Raw genomic sequence first — 22,266 nt, 5'->3', positions numbered from 1 at the left:
GATGCAGTATTCATGATCCAGAGGCCATGAGTTCAAATCCCATTGATGTCTTTCCTATGATTCTTTCCTTTGCAGACTGGCTTCCAGAAGATCAAATGAAAACTACCAGGAAGGCTGTACTTGTCAGCCATCTGTTAGCTCAATGGGTTGAGACGCAGTATACATGATCCAGAGGCCATGAGTTCAAATCCCACTGGTGTCTTTACTGTGATGCTTTCCTTTGCAGACTAACTTCTAGAAAAACAAGTTAAAACCACCAGGAAACCTGTAACTCTCAGCCAACAGCTTAGCTCAACTGGTAGAGCGTCTGTCCAATAACATGACTTGACTTGACTGGGTTAGATTCCCACTCGAGTCAAGTGTCCCCGGTAACTTGAGGCAACGGATAAATTGACTGATATCCTTAGTGATGCTTCCCTTTGCAGACTAACTTCTAGAAAAACAAGTTAAAACCACCAGGACACCTGTAACTCTCAGCCAACAGCTTAGCTCAACTGGTAGAGCGTCTGTCCAATAACATGACTTGACCTGACTTGAGTGGGTTCGATTCCCACTCCGAGTCATGTGTCCCCGGTAACTTGGGGCAACGGATAAATTGACTGATATTCTTCGTGATGCTTCCCTTTGCAGAATAACTTCTAGAAAAACAAGTTAAAACCACCAGGAAACCTGTAAATCTCAGCCAACAGCTTAGCTCAACTGGTAGAGTGTCTGTCCAATAACATGACTTGACTTGAGTGGGTTCGATTCCCACTCGAGGCAAGTGTCCCCGGTAACTTGGGGCAACGGATAAATTGACTGATATCCGTAGAATAACTTGTAGGAGTCCAGTAGGATCCAGTGACTGGATTTGAACCAGGACACTCCTACAAGTTATTCTACGGATATCAGTCAATTTATCCGCTGCTCCAATTTACCGGGGACTTGACGTTAGTGGGAATCGAACCCAGGACCGCTCGGTCCTGGGTTGAACTGGATTTGAACCAGCACACTCCTACAAGTTATTCTACGGATATCAGTCAATTTATCCGTTGCCCCAAGTTACCGGGGACACTTGCCTCGAGTGGGAATCGAACCCACTCAAGTCAAGTCAAGTCATGTTATTGGACAGACGCTCTACCAGTTGAGCTAAGCTGTTGGCTGAGAGTTACAGGTTTCCTGGTGGTTTTAACTTGTTTTTCTAGAAGTTAGTCTGCAAAGGGAAGCATCACTAAGGATATCAGTCAATTTATCCGTTGCCTCAAGTTACCGGGGACACTTGACTCGAGTGGGAATCGAACCCAGTCAAGTCAAGTCATGTTATTGGACAGACGCTCTACCAGTTGAGCTAAGCTGTTGGCTGAGAGTTACAGGTTTCCTGGTGGTTTTAACTTGTTTTTCTAGAAGTTAGTCTGCAAAGGAAAGCATCACAGTAAAGACACCAGTGGGATTTGAACTCATGGCCTCTGGATCATGTATACTGCGTCTCAACCCATTGAGCTAACAGATGGCTGACAAGTACAGCCTTCCTGGTAGTTTTCAGTTGATCTTCTGGAAGCCAGTCTGCAAAGGAAAGAATCATAGGAAAGACATCAATGGGATTTGAACTCATGGCCTCTGGATCATGAATACTGCGTCTCAACCCATTGAGCTAACAGATGGCTGACAAGTACAGCCTTCCTGGTAGTTTTCAGTTGATCTTCTGGAAGCCAGTCTGCAAAGGAAAGAATCATAGGAAAGACATCAGTAGGATTTGAACTCATGGCCTCTGGATCATGTATACTGCGTCTCAACCCATTGAGCTAACAGTTGGATGACAAATATAGCCTTCCTGGTAGTTTTCAGTTGATCTTCTTGAAGCCAGTCTGCAAAGGAACGAATCATAGGAATGACATCAATGGGATTTGAACTCATGGCCTCTGGATCATGAATACTGCGTCTCAACCCATTGAGCTAACAGATGGCTGACAAGTACAGCCTTCCTGGTGCTTTGACTTGAACAACAAACAAACTTTTAAAAAATGTGTTACAGCATAAATATAAATCTTTTTCATGGGGGGCCCTGACACTACATCTTTTCACATTGGGGTCCACTGCCCAAATACATGTCAATTTGGGGGGTTGACAACAAAACGTTTCAGAACCACAGATTCCAAGGAAACAGCTGTAGGTGAATGGATAGAGTCACTGACTAGTGAGCCACAGGTAACAGGTTCAAGCCTCAGCTACAGCAGCAAGTCAGGATGTCAAACCAAATAGGTATTATTAGGAGTGAAATGGTTGTGTTTCTTCACCCCAACTGCACATGACATCAGTTTACATGTACGTTATTTTCAGTGATGAAGACAAACCGCACAGACGTTCACTGTACTTTAGTACATTTTGTAAACTTATGACTCTGAGTAGAGTATAGCCTGACTTAAACAAACAAATAACAACTTAGTATAGTCAGATTATTTTTTACACAACTTACATTTTGTAATCAAACTACCGAAACGAAAGTTGGTCACCACCGAAACGAAAGTTAAATCCGAAATAATCACTAAGTGTGGAGGCCAAAATCGTCCCCCCAAAAACCTGTTAGGCAATTTAGAGGTGATTGGTAGTACTTTGTAGTGACTTTTTTGGTCCCTTACACCACAAATGGTTTACATACTCTTTACGAATGTCTTACGCATCATTTGCTTAACATGAATGATAATTCTAGTAATTGTTTGGTGTCTGCATTCATGAAAGCCAGGTAGTTTGCAACAGGTAAGGAGAAAGTCCACATTAACAGACAGTCATAAATGATGAACTGTCTTCACTTTACCGTAGGGCACATAATAACATGTACAAAGGATTTATAGATATTTTAGGAATGTTTTACAAAGCATGTTAAACATGAACAAACACATTAACAGACAGTTGTAAATGATGAACTGTCTTCACTTTACTATAGGGCACATAATAACATGTACTAAGGATTTATAGATACTTTAGGAATGTTTAACAAAGCATATGTTAAACATGAACAAGCTACCAATAGCTTGTATATATTATGTAACATCAGTTACAAATGATTTAATAATCATTTACAGATGTATTATACATGGCTTATTCATGAATAGTTACTAATACCTTTATAGATGATTTGTAACCGTAGTTATAAAGGTTTTAGTAATCATTTACGAATGTCAATAAACAGGTTGTTAATGATTTGTTAATAGTCTACAAACTGCTTATAAACGTTTATAAATGCTTTAGAATGGGTCGTTACAAATGATTTAATAATCTTTTACAGATGTATATAAATGGCTTATTCATGAATAGTTCACTACTTACTAATACTTTACAAATGATTTGTAACTGTAGTTATAAAGGTTTTAGTAATAATTTACGAAGGGCAACAAACAGGTTGTTAATGATTTGTTAATAGTCTACAAACTACTTATAAACGTTTATAAATGCTTTATAACGGGTCATTATTGTAAAGTGCTACCAAAATGTCTAAGTCCAGAGCTCGATGAATGTTAGGGACCAAAAAAAAAGTCACTACCAATCAACTTTAAATTGCCTGAAACGTACTCCTAACAGGTTTTTGGGGGAACAATTTTTTTTCTGTTTTCGTCACTCGTCACTTTTCGTCACTACCGAAACGGGGAAAAAAAATCACAAAAAAATCACTACCAATCAGCTTTAAATTGCCTGAAACGTGCTCCTAACAGGTTTTTGGGGGAACAATTTTTTTTCTGTTTTCGCCACTCGTCACTTTTCGTCACTACCGAAACGGGGAAAAAAAATCACAAAAAAATCACTACCAATCAGCTTTAAATTGCCTGAAACGTGCTCCTAACAGGTTTTTGGGGGAACATTTTTTTTTCTGTTTTCGTCACTCGTCACTTTTCGTCACTACCGAAACGGAAAACAAATTCACAAAAAAATCACTACCAATCAGCTTTAAATTGCCTGAAACGTGCTCCTAACAGGTTTTTGGGGGAACATTTTTTTTTCTGTTTTCGTCACTCGTCACTTTTCGTCACTACCGAAACGGAAAAAAAAAATCACAAAAAAATCACTACCAATCAGCTTTAAATTGCCTGACACGTGCTCCTAACAGGTTTTTGGGGGAACATTTTTTTTTCTGTTTTCGTCACTCGTCACTTTTCGTCACTACCGAAACGGAAAAGAAATTCACAAAAAAATCACTACCAATCAGCTTTAAATTGCCTGAAACGTGCTCCTAACAGGTTTTTGGGGGAACATTTTTTTTTCTGTTTTCGTCACTCGTCACTTTTCGTCACTACCGAAACGGGAAAAAAAAATCACAAAAAAATCACTACCAATCAGCTTTAAATTGCCTGACACGTGCTCCTAACAGGTTTTTGGGGGAACAATTTTTTTTCTGTTTTCGTCACTCGTCACTTTTCGTCACTACCGAAACGGAAAAAAAAAATCACAAAAAAATCACTACCAATCAGCTTTAAATTGCCTGAAACGTGCTCCTAACAGGTTTTTGGGGGAACATTTTTTTTTCTGTTTTCGTCACTCGTCACTTTTCGTCACTACCGAAACGGAAAAAAAAAATCACAAAAAAATCACTACCAATCAGCTTTAAATTGCCTGAAACGTGCTCCTAACAGGTTTTTGGGGGAACATTTTTTTTTCTGTTTTCGTCACTCGTCACTTTTCGTCACTACCGAAACGGGAAAAAAAATTCACAAAAAAATCACTACCAATCAGCTTTAAATTGCCTGAAACGTGCTCCTAACAGGTTTTTGGGGGATTTTTTTTTTCTCTGTTTTCGTCACTCGTCACTTTTCGTCACTACCGAAACGGGAAAAAAAATTCACAAAAAAATCACTACCAATCAGCTTTAAATTGCCTGAAACGTGCTCCTAACAGGTTTTTGGGGGAACAATTTTTTTTCTGTTTTCGTCACTCGTCACTTTTCGTCACTACCGAAACGGAAAACAAATTCACAAAAAAATCACTACCAATCAGCTTTAAATTGCCTGAAACGTGCTCCTAACAGGTTTTTGGGGGAACATTTTTTTTTCTGTTTTCGTCACTCGTCACTTTTCGTCACTACCGAAACGGGAAAAAAAATTCACAAAAAAATCACTACCAATCAGCTTTAAATTGCCTGAAACGTGCTCCTAACAGGTTTTTGGGGGATTTTTTTTTTCTCTGTTTTCGTCACTCGTCACTTTTCGTCACTACCGAAACGGGAAAAAAAATTCACAAAAAAATCACTACCAATCAGCTTTAAATTGCCTGACACGTGCTCCTAACAGGTTTTTGGGGGAACATTTTTTTTTCTGTTTTCGTCACTCGTCACTTTTCGTCACTACCGAAACGGAAAAAAAAATTCACAAAAAAATCACTACCAATCAGCTTTAAATTGCCTGAAACGTGCTCCTAACAGGTTTTTGGGGGAACAATTTCTTTTCTGTTTTCGTCACTCGTCACTTTTCGTCACTACCGAAACGGAAAAAAAAAATCACTACCAATCAGCTTTAAATTGCCTGAAACGTGCTCCTAACAGGTTTTTGGGGGAACATTTTTTTTTCTGTTTTCGTCACTCGTCACTTTTCGTCACTACCGAAACGGAAAACAAATTCACAAAAAAATCACTACCAATCAGCTTTAAATTGCCTGAAACGTGCTCCTAACAGGTTTTTGGGGGAACATTTTTTTTTCTGTTTTCGTCACTCGTCACTTTTCGTCACTACCGAAACGGGAAAAAAAATTCACAAAAAAATCACTACCAATCAGCTTTAAATTGCCTGACACGTGCTCCTAACAGGTTTTTGGGGGAACAATTTTTTTTCTGTTTTCGTCACTCGTCACTTTTCGTCACTACCGAAACGGAAAAAGAAATTCACAAAAAAATCACTACCAATCAGCTTTAAATTGCCTGAAACGTGCTCCTAACAGGTTTTTGGGGGAACACATTTTTTTCTGTTTTCGTCACTCGTCACTACCGAAACGGAAAAAGAAATTCACAAAAAAATCACTACCAATCAGCTTTAAATTGCCTGAAACGTGCTCCTAACAGGTTTTTGGGGGAACAATTTCTTTTCTGTTTTCGTCACTCGTCACTTTTCGTCACTACCGAAACGGAAAAAAAAATTCACAAAAAAATCACTACCAATCAGCTTTAAATTGCCTGAAACGTGCTCCTAACAGGTTTTTGGGGGAACAATTTTTTTCCTGTTTTCGTCACTCGTCACTTTTCGTCACTACCGAAACGAAAAAAAAAATGCACAAAAAAATCACTACCAATCAGCTTTAAATTGCCTGAAACGTGCTCCTAACAGGTTTTTGGGGGAACATTTTTTTTTCTGTTTTCGTCACTCGTCACTTTTCGTCACTACCGAAACGGGAAAAAAAAAATCACAAAAAAATCACTACCAATCAGCTTTAAATTGCCTGAAACGTGCTCCTAACAGGTTTTTGGGGGAACATTTTTTTTTCTGTTTTCGTCACTCGTCACTTTTCGTCACTACCGAAACGGGAAAAAGAATTCACAAAAAAATCACTACCAATCAGCTTTAAATTGCCTGACACGTGCTCCTAACAGGTTTTTGGGGGAACATTTTTTTTTCTGTTTTCGTCACTCGTCACTTTTCGTCACTACCGAAACGGAAAAAAAAAATCACAAAAAAATCACTACCAATAAGCTTTAAATTGCCTGAAACGTGCTCCTAACAGGTTTTTGGGGGAACATTTTTTTTTCTGTTTTCGTCACTCGTCACTTTTCGTCACTACCGAAACGGGAAAAAAAATTCACAAGAAAATCACTACCAATCAGCTTTAAATTGCCTGACACGTGCTCCTAACAGGTTTTTGGGGAACAATTTTTTTTCTGTTTTCGTCACTTTTCGTCACTACCGAAACGGAAAAAAAAATTCACAAAAAAATCAATACCAATCAGCTTTAAATTGCCTGAAACGTGCTCCTAACAGGTTTTTGGGGGAACATTTTTTTTTCTGTTTTCGTCACTCGTCACTTTTCGTCACTACCGAAACGGGAAAAAAAATTCACAAAAAAATCACTACCAATCAGCTTTAAATTGCCTGAAACGTGCTCCTAACAGGTTTTTGGGGGAACAATTTTTTTTCTGTTTTCGTCACTCGTCACTTTTCGTCACTACCGAAACGGGAAAAAAAAAATCACAAAAAAATCACTACCAATCAGCTTTAAATTGCCTGAAACGTGCTCCTAACAGGTTTTTGTGGGAACAATTTTTTTTCTGTTTTCGTCACTCGTCACTTTTCGTCACTACCGAAACGGAAAAAAAAAATCACAAAAAAATCACTACCAATCAGCTTTAAATTGCCTGAAACGTGCTCCTAACAGGTTTTTGGGGGAACATTTTTTTTTCTGTTTTCGTCACTCGTCACTTTTCGTCACTACCGAAACGGGAAAAAAAATTCACAAAAAAATCACTACCAATCAGCTTTAAATTGCCTGACACGTGCTCCTAACAGGTTTTTGGGGGAACAATTTCTTTTCTGTTTTCGTCACTTTTCGTCACTACCGAAACGGAAAAAAAAATTCACAAAAAAATCACTACCAATCAGCTTTAAATTGCCTGAAACGTGCTCCTAACAGGTTTTTGGGGGAAGATTTTTTTTCTGTTTTCGTCATTCGTCACTTTTCGTCACTACCGAAACGGAAAAAAATAAATCACAACAAAATCACTACCAATCAGCTTTAAATTGCCTGAAACGTGCTCCTAACAGGTTTTTGGGGGAACAATTTTTTTTCTGTTTTCGTCACTCGTCACTTTTCGTCACTACCGAAACGGAAAAAAAAAATCAAAACAAAATCACTACCAATCAGCTTTAAATTGCCTGAAACGTGCTCCTAACAGGTTTTTGGGGGAACAATTTTTTTTCTGTTTTCGTCACTCGTCACTTTTCGTCACTACCGAAACGGGAAAAAAAAATCACAAAAAAATCACTACCAATCAGCTTTAAATTGCCTGAAACGTGCTCCTAACAGGTTTTTGGGGGAACAATTTTTTTTCTGTTTTCGTCACTCGTCACTTTTCGTCACTACCGAAACGGAAAAAAAAAATCACAAAAAAATCACTACCAGTCAGCTTTAAATTGCCTGAAACGTGCTCCTAACAGGTTTTTGGGGGAACATTTTTTTTTCTGTTTTCGTCACTCGTCACTTTTCGTCACTACCGAAACGAAGAAAAAAAAATCACAAAAAAAGCACTATCAATCAGCTTTAAATTGCCTGAAACGTGCTCCTAACAGGTTTTTGGGGGAACATTTTTTTTTCTGTTTTCGTCACTCGTCACTTTTCGTCACTACCGAAACGGAAAAAAAAATTCACAAAAAAATCACTACCAATCAGCTTTAAATTGCCTGAAACGTGCTCCTAACAGGTTTTTGGGGGAATAATTTTTTTTCTGTTTTCGTCACTCGTCACTTTTCGTCACTACCGAAACGGGGAAAAAAAATCACAAAAAAATCACTACCAATCAGTTTTAAATTGCCTGAAACGTGCTCCTAACAGGTTTTTGGGGGAACAATTTTTTCTCTGTTTTCGTCACTCGTCACTTTTCGTCACTACCGAAACGAAAAAAAAAAATCACAAAAAAATCACTATCAATCAGCTTTAAATTGCCTGAAACGTGCTCCTAACAGGTTTTTGGGGGAACATTTTTTTTTCTGTTTTCGTCACTCGTCACTTTTCGTCACTACCGAAACGGAAAAGAAAAATTCACAAAAAAATCACTACCAATCAGCTTTAAATTGCCTGAAACGTGCTCCTAACAGGTTTTTGGGGGAATAATTTTTTTTCTGTTTTCGTCACTCGTCACTTTTCGTCACTACCGAAACGGGAAAAAAAAATCACAAAAAAATCACTACCAATCAGTTTTAAATTGCCTGAAACGTGCTCCTAACAGGTTTTTGGGGGAACAATTTTTTTTCTGTTTTCGTCACTCGTCACTTTTCGTCACTACCGAAACGAAAAAAAAAATCACAAAAAAATCACTATCAATCAGCTTTAAATTGCCTGAAACGTGCTCCTAACAGGTTTTTGGGGGAACAATTTTTTTTCTGTTTTCGTCACTCGTCACTTTTCGTCACTACCGAAACGGAAAAGAAAAATTCACAAAAAAATCACTACCAATCAGCTTTAAATTGCCTGAAACGTGCTCCTAACAGGTTTTTGGGGGAACATTTTTTTTTCTGTTTTCGTCACTCGTCACTTTTCGTCACTACCGAAACGGAAAAGAAAAATTCACAAAAAAATCACTACCAATCAGCTTTAAATTGCCTGAAACGTGCTCCTAACAGGTTTTTGGGGGAATAATTTTTTTTCTGTTTTCGTCACTCGTCACTTTTCGTCACTACCGAAACGGGAAAAAAAAATCACAAAAAAATCACTACCAATCAGTTTTAAATTGCCTGAAACGTGCTCCTAACAGGTTTTTGGGGGAACAATTTTTTTTCTGTTTTCGTCACTCGTCACTTTTCGTCACTACCGAAACGAAAAAAAAAATCACAAAAAAATCACTATCAATCAGCTTTAAATTGCCTGAAACGTGCTCCTAACAGGTTTTTGGGGGAACAATTTTTTTTCTGTTTTCGTCACTCGTCACTTTTCGTCACTACCGAAACGGAAAAGAAAAATTCACAAAAAAATCACTACCAATCAGCTTTAAATTGCCTGAAACGTGCTCCTAACAGGTTTTTGGGGGAACAATTTTTTTTTCTGTTTTCGTCACTCGTCACTTTTCGTCACTACCGAAACGGGGAAAAAAATTCACAAAAAAATCACTACCAATCAGCTTTAAATTGCCTGAAACGTGCTCCTAACAGGTTTTTGGGGGAACAATTTTTTTCTGTTTTCGTCACTCGTCACTTTTCGTCACTACCGAAACGGGGGAAAAAAAATCATTTTATCAACTGGCCCCTGGCCCCTGTCATTTTGGTAATTTGGCCCACAGGTTCAGCTATTTGAGTATCCCTGATCTACATAGCCTAACCTTCAGTTTCTGTCTGTCTGTCTGTCTGTCTGTCTGTCTGTCTGTCTGTCTGTCTGTCTGTCTCACACCAGCATGGAGGGAGGAAAGACTTATTATATACATTTTTACAAATAACATGAAAACAAAGTTTCAAATGAAACATTTTATTCCTAAGCATCTACTCCTGTGTGTGTATGTGTGTGTGTGTGTGTGTGTGTGTGTGTGTGTGTGTGTGTGTGTGTGTGTGTGTGTGTGTGTGTGTGTGTGTGTGTGTGTGTGTGTGTGTGTGTGTGTGTGTGTGTGTGTGTGCGTGCGTGCGTGCGTGCGTGCGTGCGTGCGTGCGTGCGTGCGCGCGCGCGTGCGTACTTGCGTGAGTGCGTGCGTGCGTGCGTGCGTGTGTGTGTGTGTGTCACTGGGGCAGTAGTAGCTCGGCCACCAGTGTGTGTGAGTGGGTGTTATTGTCTGGTCCAATGGTGAGAGCATTCTGCAGCTGATTGATCTGGACTGAAGACAGAGCTGGAAGCTCATAGTGCACACACAGCCATGGAACACCTGGACAGACACACACACACACACACACACACACACACACACACACACACACACACACACACACACACACACACACACACACACACACACAGGATGAGGAGATGGAGAAGGAGAGTAAGCAGTGGTGGAAGCAGTACTCAGATGTTGCACTTAAAGGGATAGTTCACCCACAAAATGACTTTTACTCTAAAGATTAGTCACCCCATGGAGACTTGAATTCATGGATATTTTTTTGTCTCATTCCTAAGGCAATAATTTAATGACGAGCGGACCGGTAGGCAGCAGTTCCGGTAGGAGACACTCAGACACATAGGAGACTCTTTGTGTCTCCTATGCCGGAACCGCTGCCGGTCATCAAATTATTGGCTTAGGAATGTGACAAAAACAAAAGAATATCCATAAATTCAAGTCTCCATGGGGTGACTAATCTATAGAAAAGAAAAACATTTTTAGGTGAACTATCCCTTTAAGTATAAGTAAAAGTCTAGAACATAGTCTAAGGCCTTCGGCCGTCCGGCTAGCCAAGACAATAAACCCAGTATTCTTAAAAACGTACACATTTCTAATTTTATAAAAAATATTAGCAAATTGCAGAAATAGATGCAAGAATAGTTTTGAGAGGGTCAAAACTGAAGTGACCCCCCAGAAAGTGAGGGAGGTGTTGCTAAATATGAACCCCGTCATTTTACAGTTTGTTCCGTATAAAAGCCAAAAGAGCAAAAGAATCCATTTGAGCAAAAAACTATTACATGTAACAGGCCTGCATTCAAAATTCGGCTTGAGTAAAAGTACAAAAGTATTGGCATCAATACAGTAGTAGCACCAAAGTAAAAGTACTCAAATTTAGAATAGCTGAGGTATAAAATATGGTTTATGTGATATTTTTGGTTAAAACAAAAGGTTAAAGCACTATATATTCCAATAGTAATCATTAGAGTGTTTTTATCTGTTTTTGATAACCTCACCTTTTTTGACCCTTTGTCCCAATGATACCAGTAACTCCGCCCCCACACTGTGATTGACAGGTTCTCCAGCCTTCGTCCGCCCTGCCCCCAACTTGTGTAGCACTTCAGCTATAACCATCCCACTGATGTCCCTGACCTTCCCTACTCACACACGCGCGCACAAGCGCACACACACACACACACACACACACACACACACACACACACACACACACACACACACACACACACACACACACACACACACACACACACACACACACACACACACACACACACACACACACACAGGGAGGGAGAGAGAGCAAATCAGTGTGAATCACACTAAAGAAACCTTGTCCAAACAGTTACTTTTGAAAAAAATGGAAAAAGAACCTGTGTTCCAATTGACCCAATGTAGTTTTTAATGTAGTCACTAGCTAGCATGTCAATAGAGCACTGAAGTCCTGACGCCGCTAGATGGCACTGTTCCGCTGGTTTGTGGCTTTCGTTTTTTGTGTTGAAATCCCCATTGGGGAATCTTAGATCGCCTCATATAAGAACTGTGTTCCAAAAATAAACACACCACCCTGGCGTTTTTACTCATATGGAATTTGAAGCATCGACTGAAGGTGGAAATTTACAAATTTACCTAAAGAGTAACTCAATAAACGCTAGAAACGAGTCAAACGTCCCAAAGACTAAATTTCCCATGAACGCGGCTGCTGTAGGGATAGTGATTTCAGACCCGGAAGTGTAGTTCTTAAAACTTTTAAAGCAGAATTAATATTTTTTTTGCCAGAAACAGGCTGTATCAAATATGAATAAATATCATAAACGATGCAGAGCCACCCCCCTGACAGAAATGCGGGGGTGGTGTGTTTATTTTTGGAACTCAGTTCTTATATGACGTGATCTAAGAATCTCCAATGGGGATTTCAACACACACAAAAAAGATCCACGAACCAGCGGAACAGCGCCCACTTCGGTGCTCTATACTTCTCACAAAAACCCACAGAAATAGTAAAAAATAAGCAATCTACAAGGTCACAATGCATATCAGCTATTTAGCTGGTGCTATTTTGTGTTTTATTTTTAGCATACATTTTACTGTACTACATGTACAGTTAACTAACTTGCTAATAAAGTATTCAATCAATCAATCAATCATTCTGATATTTTCGTTACTTTTGCGCAAAACTGTCCAACAATGAAATATAAAATAGGGCATTCATTTAAGAAAAAACATAAAAAGATGAAATAAGGAGATTTTGCCCAACAGCAACGAAATGACATGTTACCCTCCATGTTCTTTAGACCAGCCCCCAACCCCCCCCCCCTTCCCAACGTCACCCCTGTATGTATGTATTTAAGCATATGTACCTTCTGCCTGAGTCTTTAGTTCCATTTGATGCTCAGCTTTCCTCAGAATCCTGTGATAATCGGTGTGGGTGGAGGCGGAGCATAATGACCGAGCCACCTCATTGGCTACTCCCTGAGCCTGCATCATTGCCTGGAACTTGGACAGAGCAGCTCCACCAGTCACAGCCTCAGAGATCAGCTTACTACCCTCTGATTGGCTGGAGACCTTGCCAGACATCATCAGCAACATGCCTCCTATATAGTAGCACATATACACATAATCACCCCTGGTACATAAGGACCTCTAGTACTGCTGGTTTGCTATCCTACCAGGACCTCTAGTACTGCTGGTTTGCTATCCTACCAGGACCTCTAGTACTGCTGGTTTTATATCCTACCAGGACCTCTAGTACTGCTGGTTTGCTATCCTACCAGGACCTCCAGTACTGCTGGGTTTATATCCTACCAGGACCTCTAGTACTGCTGGTTTTATATCATACCAGGACCTCTAGTACTGCTGGTCTTATATCCTACCAGGACCTCTAGTACTGCTGGTTTTATATCATACCAGGACCTCTAGTACTGCTGGTTTTATATCATACCAGGACCTCTAGTACTGCTGGTTTTATATCATACCAGGACTTCTAGTACTGCTGGGTCTTAACTCTGAGTGGGTGCAAATGTAACAAATGTAATGTAAAAAAGTACAACTCAGCAACTCTGGTCTGTTTGACTACTAGAAGGTTCAGTGGTTGACAGTGAGGATTTGACGGTGTAGGTTGTCACCCTGTGTTGTGACGAGCTCCATGAGGTCAGGAGGTCCCCGTCCCTTCAGTGCCTCCAGTGACTCCATCACCTCCAGACTGTTGCCAACACATCGACCAATGGGAGCATCCATACGGGTTAGCATCGCTCCTGTGCACATGCCGAGACCATTTCCTGCAGTCATCTAAAACACACGCACACGCGCACACACACGCACACGCGCACACACACGCACACGCGCACGCGCACGCACACACACACACACACACACACACACACACACACACACACACACACACACACACACACACACACACACACACACACACACACACACATACACACACACACACACACACACACCTCCATCATTATCATCAGCCAGATCAGCTTCACCCAGTGGTGGAAAGAGTACTCAAGTGTTTTATTTAAGTAAAAGTATCAATACTGTAATATAGAAGTACTCTGTTACAAGTGAAAGTCTTGAGTACAAAAGCACTGGTATCAAAATGTACTTAAAGTACCAAAAGTAAAAGTACAAAAAAGTTTGAAAATAGCCGATCTACCAGCTCACAACGCGTCGCATCACAACGCGCTGTGAGCTTGTAGATCGGCTATTTTCAAATAGCCATGTATAAAATAGGGCTGAAGTGGTATGTTTTATAATATAATAATTCATATCTGCAAAGTAACTAGTAACTAAAGTTTTCAAATAATTGTAGTGGTATACAATATCTGCTTGTAGTGGAGTAGAAGTAAAAGTATAGACAATTGGAAATACTCCAGTAAAGTAAAAGTACCTCAAAATTGTACTTAAGTACAGTACTTGAGTAAATGTACTTAATTACTTTACACCACTGGCTTCACTATGAAGTGAATGTAAATAACAGTAAATATGAGTTATTGTTGGGTTATTTACCAGTGAGTGTGCTAACTCCTTAGCACTAGCCAGGTCTTTATAAAGTGCAGCACGACCAAACTTGACATCCAGAATCAGAGCATTCAGAGACTCTGCACCCTTTTTAGAGATTATGGAACCTGGAGAGACACACACACACACGCACACGCACGCACGCACGCACGCACGCACGCACGCACACACACACACACAAGATTAGATTTTTTGTGCTCATGTGGAAATTAATTCAGTTCATACGTGTGAATATTTTATACAAGTGAAAATTGGATGAATTAATTATTTAATACAAGTCAACATTTAAACATAAAAGTTCAGATTTCTTTCTACAAGTTCTCACATCAAGTCTTCAGGCTCTCATATTTTGCAATAATATTTCACTTCATATAATAACATTAATTTGGTATACCATGGTACCATAGACTGTAAAAAGAATATGGACACCGTTACGCCCACTCTACAGACCGTAAATGAAGCCTATTTTTCAGCAATATCTAATCCGCCATCTTTCTATATCCGTTCCGAAGAATTTACAAGGAAATGAATGCTATTGGTTGGGACCAGAGCGGGGGTGGCGCACAAATGCTATTGGTTGTGTAGCTTGTCAATCAAATCATCACAAGGTAGCCAGACCCCTCCTACAGCATACCCATACTTTTTCCACCACTGAGTAGTAGTAGTAGTAGTAGTAGTAGTAGTAGCAGTAGTAGTAGTAGTAGTAGTAGAATATAGTTGTACCAGTAATAAGAGGTAGGCTGTCTACTGTACTTGTTGCATCTCTCAAGGCGTACAGAATTCTGTCAGCAGGAACCAGCAATTCTGTCTGACCCACAATGCAACAGCCCACCGAGCATAGCGTCTCCATCACCTGCAGACAGACAGACAGACAGACAGACAGACAGACAGAGACGCAAGCAGAAAGTAATTGTGTGTTAGATTCAGTGGTGTAACTAAGAACATGTATTCAAGTACTGTACTTGAGTACAATTTTGAGGTATTTGTTACTTTACTGGAGTATTCAACATTTTCAGTACTTATACTTCTACTTCACTACATCTAAGAGGCCAAATATTGTACTTTTACTCCACTACAATTATTTGAAAACTTTAGTTACTTTGCAGGTATAAATTATTAAATTTTAAAACATACATTAACCACTTTAGTCCTATTTTATACATAGGCTATTTGAAAATAGCCGATCTAAAAGCTCACAACCCGCCGTGTTTCACGTTTTCTTCCGCTAGGAGCTTGCACATCTGCTATTTTTGAATAGCCAAAGACATCTTAAAAATTACAGAGATGCATTCCCAGTCTTAATGGTAAATGGTAAATAGTGCATTTACATAAATGGTAAATAGTGCATTTACATAGCGCTTTTATCCAAAGCGATTTACATAGATTGTGCATTACATTCACCCATTCACACACCGATGGCGGAGGAAACCATGCAAGGCACCAACCTGCTCATCGGGAGCAATTTGGAGTTCAGTGTCTCGCTCAAGGACACTTCGACATTAACTCTGGAGGAGCCCGGGATCGAACTGGGATCCGGCCACTCTACCCCTGAGCCACTGCCGCCCCCATTAATGGATTAATAAATACATACTTTCATTTCAGGCAGATTGCAAGCACAATTAGCATGAAGGTAGCTGTGTGTTGTGTGTGTGCTATACCTGTGTTCCAGTCAGGTAAACGTTGAATCCTGGTATAGACTCCAGTTTGTCCAGAGTTCCACCTGTATGAGCTAAGCCCCGCCCACTTATCATAGGGACCTCACATGTACGCATGCATGCACGCACACACACGCACACGCACACACGCACACGCACACACACACACACACACACGCACGCACGCACGCACGCACGCACGCACACACACACACACACACACACACACACACACACAATAATGTTGACTGAATGTTCAGAAATTGCAGTCAGACCACATTGTGTATTATGTATTGCGTATTGCATATGTACCTTGCAGCCACATGCCGCTAGCGCAGGCGCTAACACCAGGCTAACTTTATCTCCGACTCCACCTGTAGAGTGCTTGTCAACAACAAGCCCCGCCCATTCCTCCGGCCATGACATCACTTCCCCCGACAGCATCATCTCCTTGGTCAGTGCCTTGGTCTCCGTGGCGACCATGCCTTTCTGCCAGATGGCCATTAACATGGCACCTGGAGGGTCAGTAACCAACTAGTATTTAACCCATTAAGACCTGGAACTGTGTCATCTTTAGATTTGAGCTAAAAAAGCATTATTTTACACTTTGGGCTATTCAAAAATAGCAGATCTACAAGCTCATAGTGCGGCACGAGTGCCGCGCTATGAGCTTGTAGATCTGCTATTTTTGAAAAATCGTGAAAATGTGTGCAAATCCTTGAATATATATATATTTTTAAAGCGAACATTTTTACTCAAATCTTTGCTTCCTGGGGTCCCTGGAAAAAAATATTTTGATGGGGGTCCACGGTCAAATACATATAATTTTGGGGGTCCTTGACATGGAAAAGATTGAGCACCACTGATATAGAAACATATATATTAAGTACGTGTCTTGAGTATCCGTACTTCACTTGAGTAGTTGTATTTTTGGGGATTCTTGGTTGGCATTCACTCCACAACATTTCAAAGACAAATGTTGTACCTTTGACTCCACTACCTTTCTATCAAGGGGAAAAGGTACGTTAACTAATCTACAAGCTCACAATGTGTCCATGTAGATCGGCTAGTTGAACTATTTGAAAATAATGTTTTTTTTTCTTCCCCAATTTACTATAGTTGTAGAACTTAATATATATTTACATGAACTTAAATAGACTTTAACGCGTGTGTGCGGGCAAGGGTGATGGTTTCAAAATGCAAATAACTCGACCTGTATTGTTAGAAGGGTGCATTCCAGATAATTTAAGGAGTGCTGCATACATCCCTAGGTATGTGCAGAAACCGGTTTATAATTTCATGGTACAGAAAGTACATGACGCGAACATGTGTGCAAAATGTACATGCAACGGCCACGTGAATGGCAATGGCGTGCCGTACAGCACGTTAAGTTACATTTCTTTAATAAGACTTTCAGAGGTCCTCTCTCTCTCTCTCTCTCTCTCTCTCTCTCTCTCTCTCTCTCTCTCTCTCCCCCTCTCTCTCTCTCTCTCTCTCTCTCTCTCTCTCTATTCCAGGAGATAATAAAACACCTTTCAATCTACTCAGATAACGCCCAATACAAATTAATTAATATTAATATATAATAGTTTTGTTTTAAATGTTCTAGCCTTGACGACCATGCTGTCTTATGCAAACGTTAAAATGTAAATTAGATAGCATTTTATTTAGATGGACTCGAAGAAGATTTAGACAGATGCCAGGTCATTGTTGACCTGGCATCCTAAGTGTGTGTATAGTTTCAATGTACATAATGTATTTATTGTTTTGATATTATTATAATGTTTAGACTGATGATAGGTTATTGGTTTATCTATGATCCTAGATTACTGAGTTTATCTTGCTTACTGTAAATCACGCCTGCTAAATGCCAAAATTGTAAATTGTAATTTGGCTTTTGTAATTTACACGGTGTTCTAGTTATTTGTGTTTGTGAAATAGCCTTATTTATTATTAAATAATAGGCTTTTCAATCTGACCAGGATTCAATGGGTTTCCCATATGTAAGTTGAGAACACTATCCATTCTGCTACCACTACTACAGATACTACACTGTGCATTTAGCAAGACTGACTACAGTAATGTTCTAATCAATGTGGAAAGCAAAACATCGGGCAGGGATGATGGGGAGGGTTAGGGGTGTCAAGATACACTAATTTCACAATACAATACAACATGATGTTGGGCATATGATATCGATATGATACATTATTAATGTTCTTTTCTTATGTATCATCAACATTGGCCATCATCTTTAGTTTAAACTAACTTTATAAAGCACTTTAAAAAACAATTACAAAGTGCTTTGTACACACAAATACATATATTTGTGCAAGCTTAAGGGAGAAGTGAAATTATCACTAACTATAAACCCATTGTTTCAGAGGACAGATAGACACTAATATAACAAATATAATATGATATAACACTGCATGACTATAAATTCCACAAACCTCATATTTTTGTCATCTGGACTTTACCAACCAAGTGCAGCCTAGTTATTTCCAACAGCTCAAAAAAATCTATAATATCAGATACAGTATAATACCATGTAAAGTAAACCATCTTAGATTAGATGTAGACCTATTTGAGAGTGCAGGGGCATAATTGCTTTGATGCATGTCACATTAACGAGCGTCAACGAGCATCAGCTGACACACAACACCTAATGTCTGCAGTGCTTTAAACTGAAAGTGACTGGAGTCTGTGGGGCCCTTGGAGATTTCTCTCCAAAATACCTTGATTATGATGGAAGACATGATTAATAATTACTGTGATTATGATAAGCTTTACATTTCATATCATACACCATACAGTAAGAACTCCTATAACTTTCACCGGCAAAGAGTTTTTTTTAATTATTTAAAAAATATTACGATACAGTATGACATCATGACAATACCTGTAGTCACATTTTAATACCATGATAGGCTATATCGTGGGACAATATATCGTGACACTCCTAGGCGGGGAGGGTTCATCTTTTTTTTTTAATCACTTGGGGAGGGTCATTGATTTTTTTTTTTTGTCAAAGGGAGGGTCATGGCATTTTAGATCAGGGCACATACATTTTCTCCAGGGGTACCATTCTTTAAAAATCGACCTGTCCCTAACCACATTCAACCTGGGGCCTGTTTCACGAAACCTAGATTGGGGTATAAACCGGGATTTATCAGCTATCCTGGCTTAATTTATCCAGGATCAGCCATGAATCGGTTTCATGAAAGCTGAGTTATCTCGGCAGATTAATTTAGCAAGTAAACCTGGATATGTTTATCCATGATTCGGTTTCATGAAAGCAATGCCATATTAGTTACCATGGAAATGTATCTGTGAAGTTAGCCTAGCCTGGTCCGGACCAGGCTAAATGACAAGCTTTATAAATTCAGTGCCTTGTTGTTGTGAAATAGCTCTTAGTCCAATGAATCCAATCGTAACTCAATGACTTTTTCCACAGTTAATTTGACACCTATGTTTGTATATGGACTCATTTTAATTAGTCTGCATTCAAATAAAATAAAATAAATACAATAAGATATAATCAATGTAATTATATTACTGAAATAGTGTGTGTCGTGACCATGAATCACAATTGTTTCACAATGACTCGTGATATGTCATTGTCTCTCTGTTATCACTATAGTTAATATTGTTGTTAGATGTTTGATAATATATTACGTGTGTGTGTGTGTGTGTGTGTGTGTGTGTGTGTGTGTGTGTGTGTGTGTGTGTCTGTGTGTGCGTGTGCGTGTGGGGTGCATTTCTCCTTTCCGACATGTCGCCTTTCCGACGTTGACGAACCCTATACCTAACCCTAACCCTAACCCTAACCGCACGCGGAAGCCACTAGTCGGAGTGGTGAGATGTCGGAATGGAGAGTGAACACCGTGCGTGTGTGTGTGTGTACTGTACCTATCTGACTGTCCTGTATGCTTGCTGATGTCACTGCAGTGATGAAGTCTCTGATGTCATCATCACTCAGTATTTGTCCATCTCTCTTCTTCTTTATCAGCTCTGGAATCGACAACATGTCTCTCTGTAACACACAACAACAAGCAGACCATTAAAAGTAGTTAGCAAACAAACAAACAAACAAACAAACAGACTGTTAACAGTCGTCAACAAACAAACAGTCAGAGTGTAGAATGAGAAGAAAACAGACTTTACCTTTTCCAGGGCCAGTCGACACAGCAGACAGGTCACAGTTCTAGAAGCAATTCTTCCTGATTCTGTGGTGAATGGTAATGCAACAGGACAGAATGAAGGGAAGGGGCACCACCTATTTATCTTCTTTCTTACACAATGAGCAGAGCAACGGAGGCTGCATACCCAATTAGAAGTTAGAGAGAGAGAGAGAGAGAGAGAGAAGAGAGAGAGAGAGAGAGAGAGAGAGAGAGAGAGAGAGAGAGAGAGAGAGAGAGAGAGAGAGAGAGAGAGAGAGCGAGCAGGGCACTGCACACACTCTGTTGTTTTATTCTGTTTTTGATTATTTTATTGATATGCTTGTAAGTTGTAAAGCACTCTGTGACTATCACATGTCTGTGAAAGGTGCTCTACAAATACATTTCATAATATACACACACATAGTCAGACAGACAGACAGACAGACAGACAGACAGACAGACAGACAGACAGACAGACATTCTGAGTTGCGATTTTCCTGAAAGCATGTGACAGAACAGAAGCAGGGCCGTTGATGGGGGAGGGGGGGGGGGGTTGGAGGCTGCCCAACCAAACCAAACCACATGATTTCTGGTAAATTGCAACTCAGAATGAAAGTTTGGCAGGTTGGACAGAGCTAGAACATTAGAACGATCACTTTCACTATGTCGATCCCTTTGCGATCCATAAGTGATCGTTGTAATGTTCCAGCTCTATCCAACCTGCCAACTTTTCATTCTGAGTTGCGATTATTCAGAAAATCATGTTGATTGGTTGGGCAGCCTCCAAACCAAATGTATCAGCTTCAATTTTATATACACAGACTCACACGCACACACACGCAAGCGCACGAAAGTGCACACACACACACACACACACACACACACACACACACACACACACACACACACACACACACACACACACACACACACACACACACACACACGACCTGGATAGCTAAAGCAAATACAGTGATGTTTGTCAAATCCAGCATTACAAACAAAGATGGCCTATATGTTTGGCCTTGTCTGTAGTTAAGTCAATTGTGAGTAGCAAGTGTGTGTGCGTGTGTGTACATTATATTATAAATTGTATTTGTAGAGCACCTTTCACAGACATTGATAGTCACAGAGTGCTTTTTACAAGCATATCAATAAAATAATCAAAAACAGAATAAAACAATCCCCATAAAACACACCCTATCCCATAGCCTAGGTGGCAGTGTGTGTATCGTACTGTAAGTGTGTGCGTACTGTAAGTGCGTGCGTGCGTGCGTGCGTGCGTCACTGCTAGCCTGGTTCCAGACCATAGACCCCGCCCACTCTCTGAGTGAGCTCCTCTTGGTCTGGCATTATAATGTCAGCCTATGGCTTTTCACGATCGAAGAAAAATCTGTCAAATCAGAGTCGGGGTGGGGGTGGTCTAACGACAAGCCAATCAGAGAATATCTGCTAAAACAAGCTGTGCGATGACGTCAGATGTAGGCGGATCCGTAGATCTCTTGTGATTGGTTTAGGGAAATTTGAATCCCCTCCCCCTAGTAATCGCGGACACCCCCTAGTAATCGCGGACATTGCAGCCAATTTCAGACTGAAGCTCCACGCAGCTTCAGGCTGACAATCAGGCTACTACACTGCCCTTCTCTCTCTCTCTCTCTCACTCTCACTCTCTCTCTCACACACACACACACACACACACACACACACACACACACACACACACACACACACACACACACACACACACACACACACACACACACACACACACACACACACACACACACACACACACACACACACACACACACACAGTGATCCTACCTGCATCAGTGAGGATGAAGCTTCATGTATGGAATGAATGAACTGTTATGAGCTGACACTCAGTCAGAGTGTGTGTCATATTGGTGTGGGCGGGACAGACAGACAGGCTAAGCTT

The 22,266-nt window shown here is 40.1% G+C and overlaps 1 protein-coding gene across 1 annotated transcript; it reads right to left on the bottom strand.

The window, feature by feature from the left end:
- Positions 1 to 10,357: 10,357 nt before the first annotated feature.
- On the bottom strand, positions 10,358 to 20,361 carry tymp (thymidine phosphorylase). The gene is made up of 10 exons (XM_084050295.1): positions 20,332 to 20,361; positions 20,077 to 20,200; positions 16,477 to 16,679; positions 16,168 to 16,266; positions 15,233 to 15,362; positions 14,498 to 14,616; positions 13,600 to 13,762; positions 12,835 to 13,068; positions 11,473 to 11,613; positions 10,358 to 10,507 (listed from the first exon to the last, which is right to left on the bottom strand). Exons 2-10 carry the CDS (start codon positions 20,192 to 20,194, stop codon positions 10,365 to 10,367), a joined length of 1,350 nt encoding a protein of 449 aa, XP_083906421.1. The 5' UTR covers positions 20,195 to 20,200; positions 20,332 to 20,361; the 3' UTR covers positions 10,358 to 10,364.
- Between the last annotated feature and the right edge of the window lie 1,905 nt (positions 20,362 to 22,266).

Source organism: Gymnoscopelus microlampas (genome assembly GCF_963454915.1).
Source record: "Gymnoscopelus microlampas genome assembly, chromosome: 23".
Classification (NCBI taxonomy): Eukaryota; Metazoa; Chordata; class Actinopteri; order Myctophiformes; family Myctophidae; genus Gymnoscopelus; species Gymnoscopelus microlampas.
The sequence above is the reverse complement of the archived record's forward strand: the minus strand, read 5'-3'. Positions and strand labels throughout refer to the sequence as shown.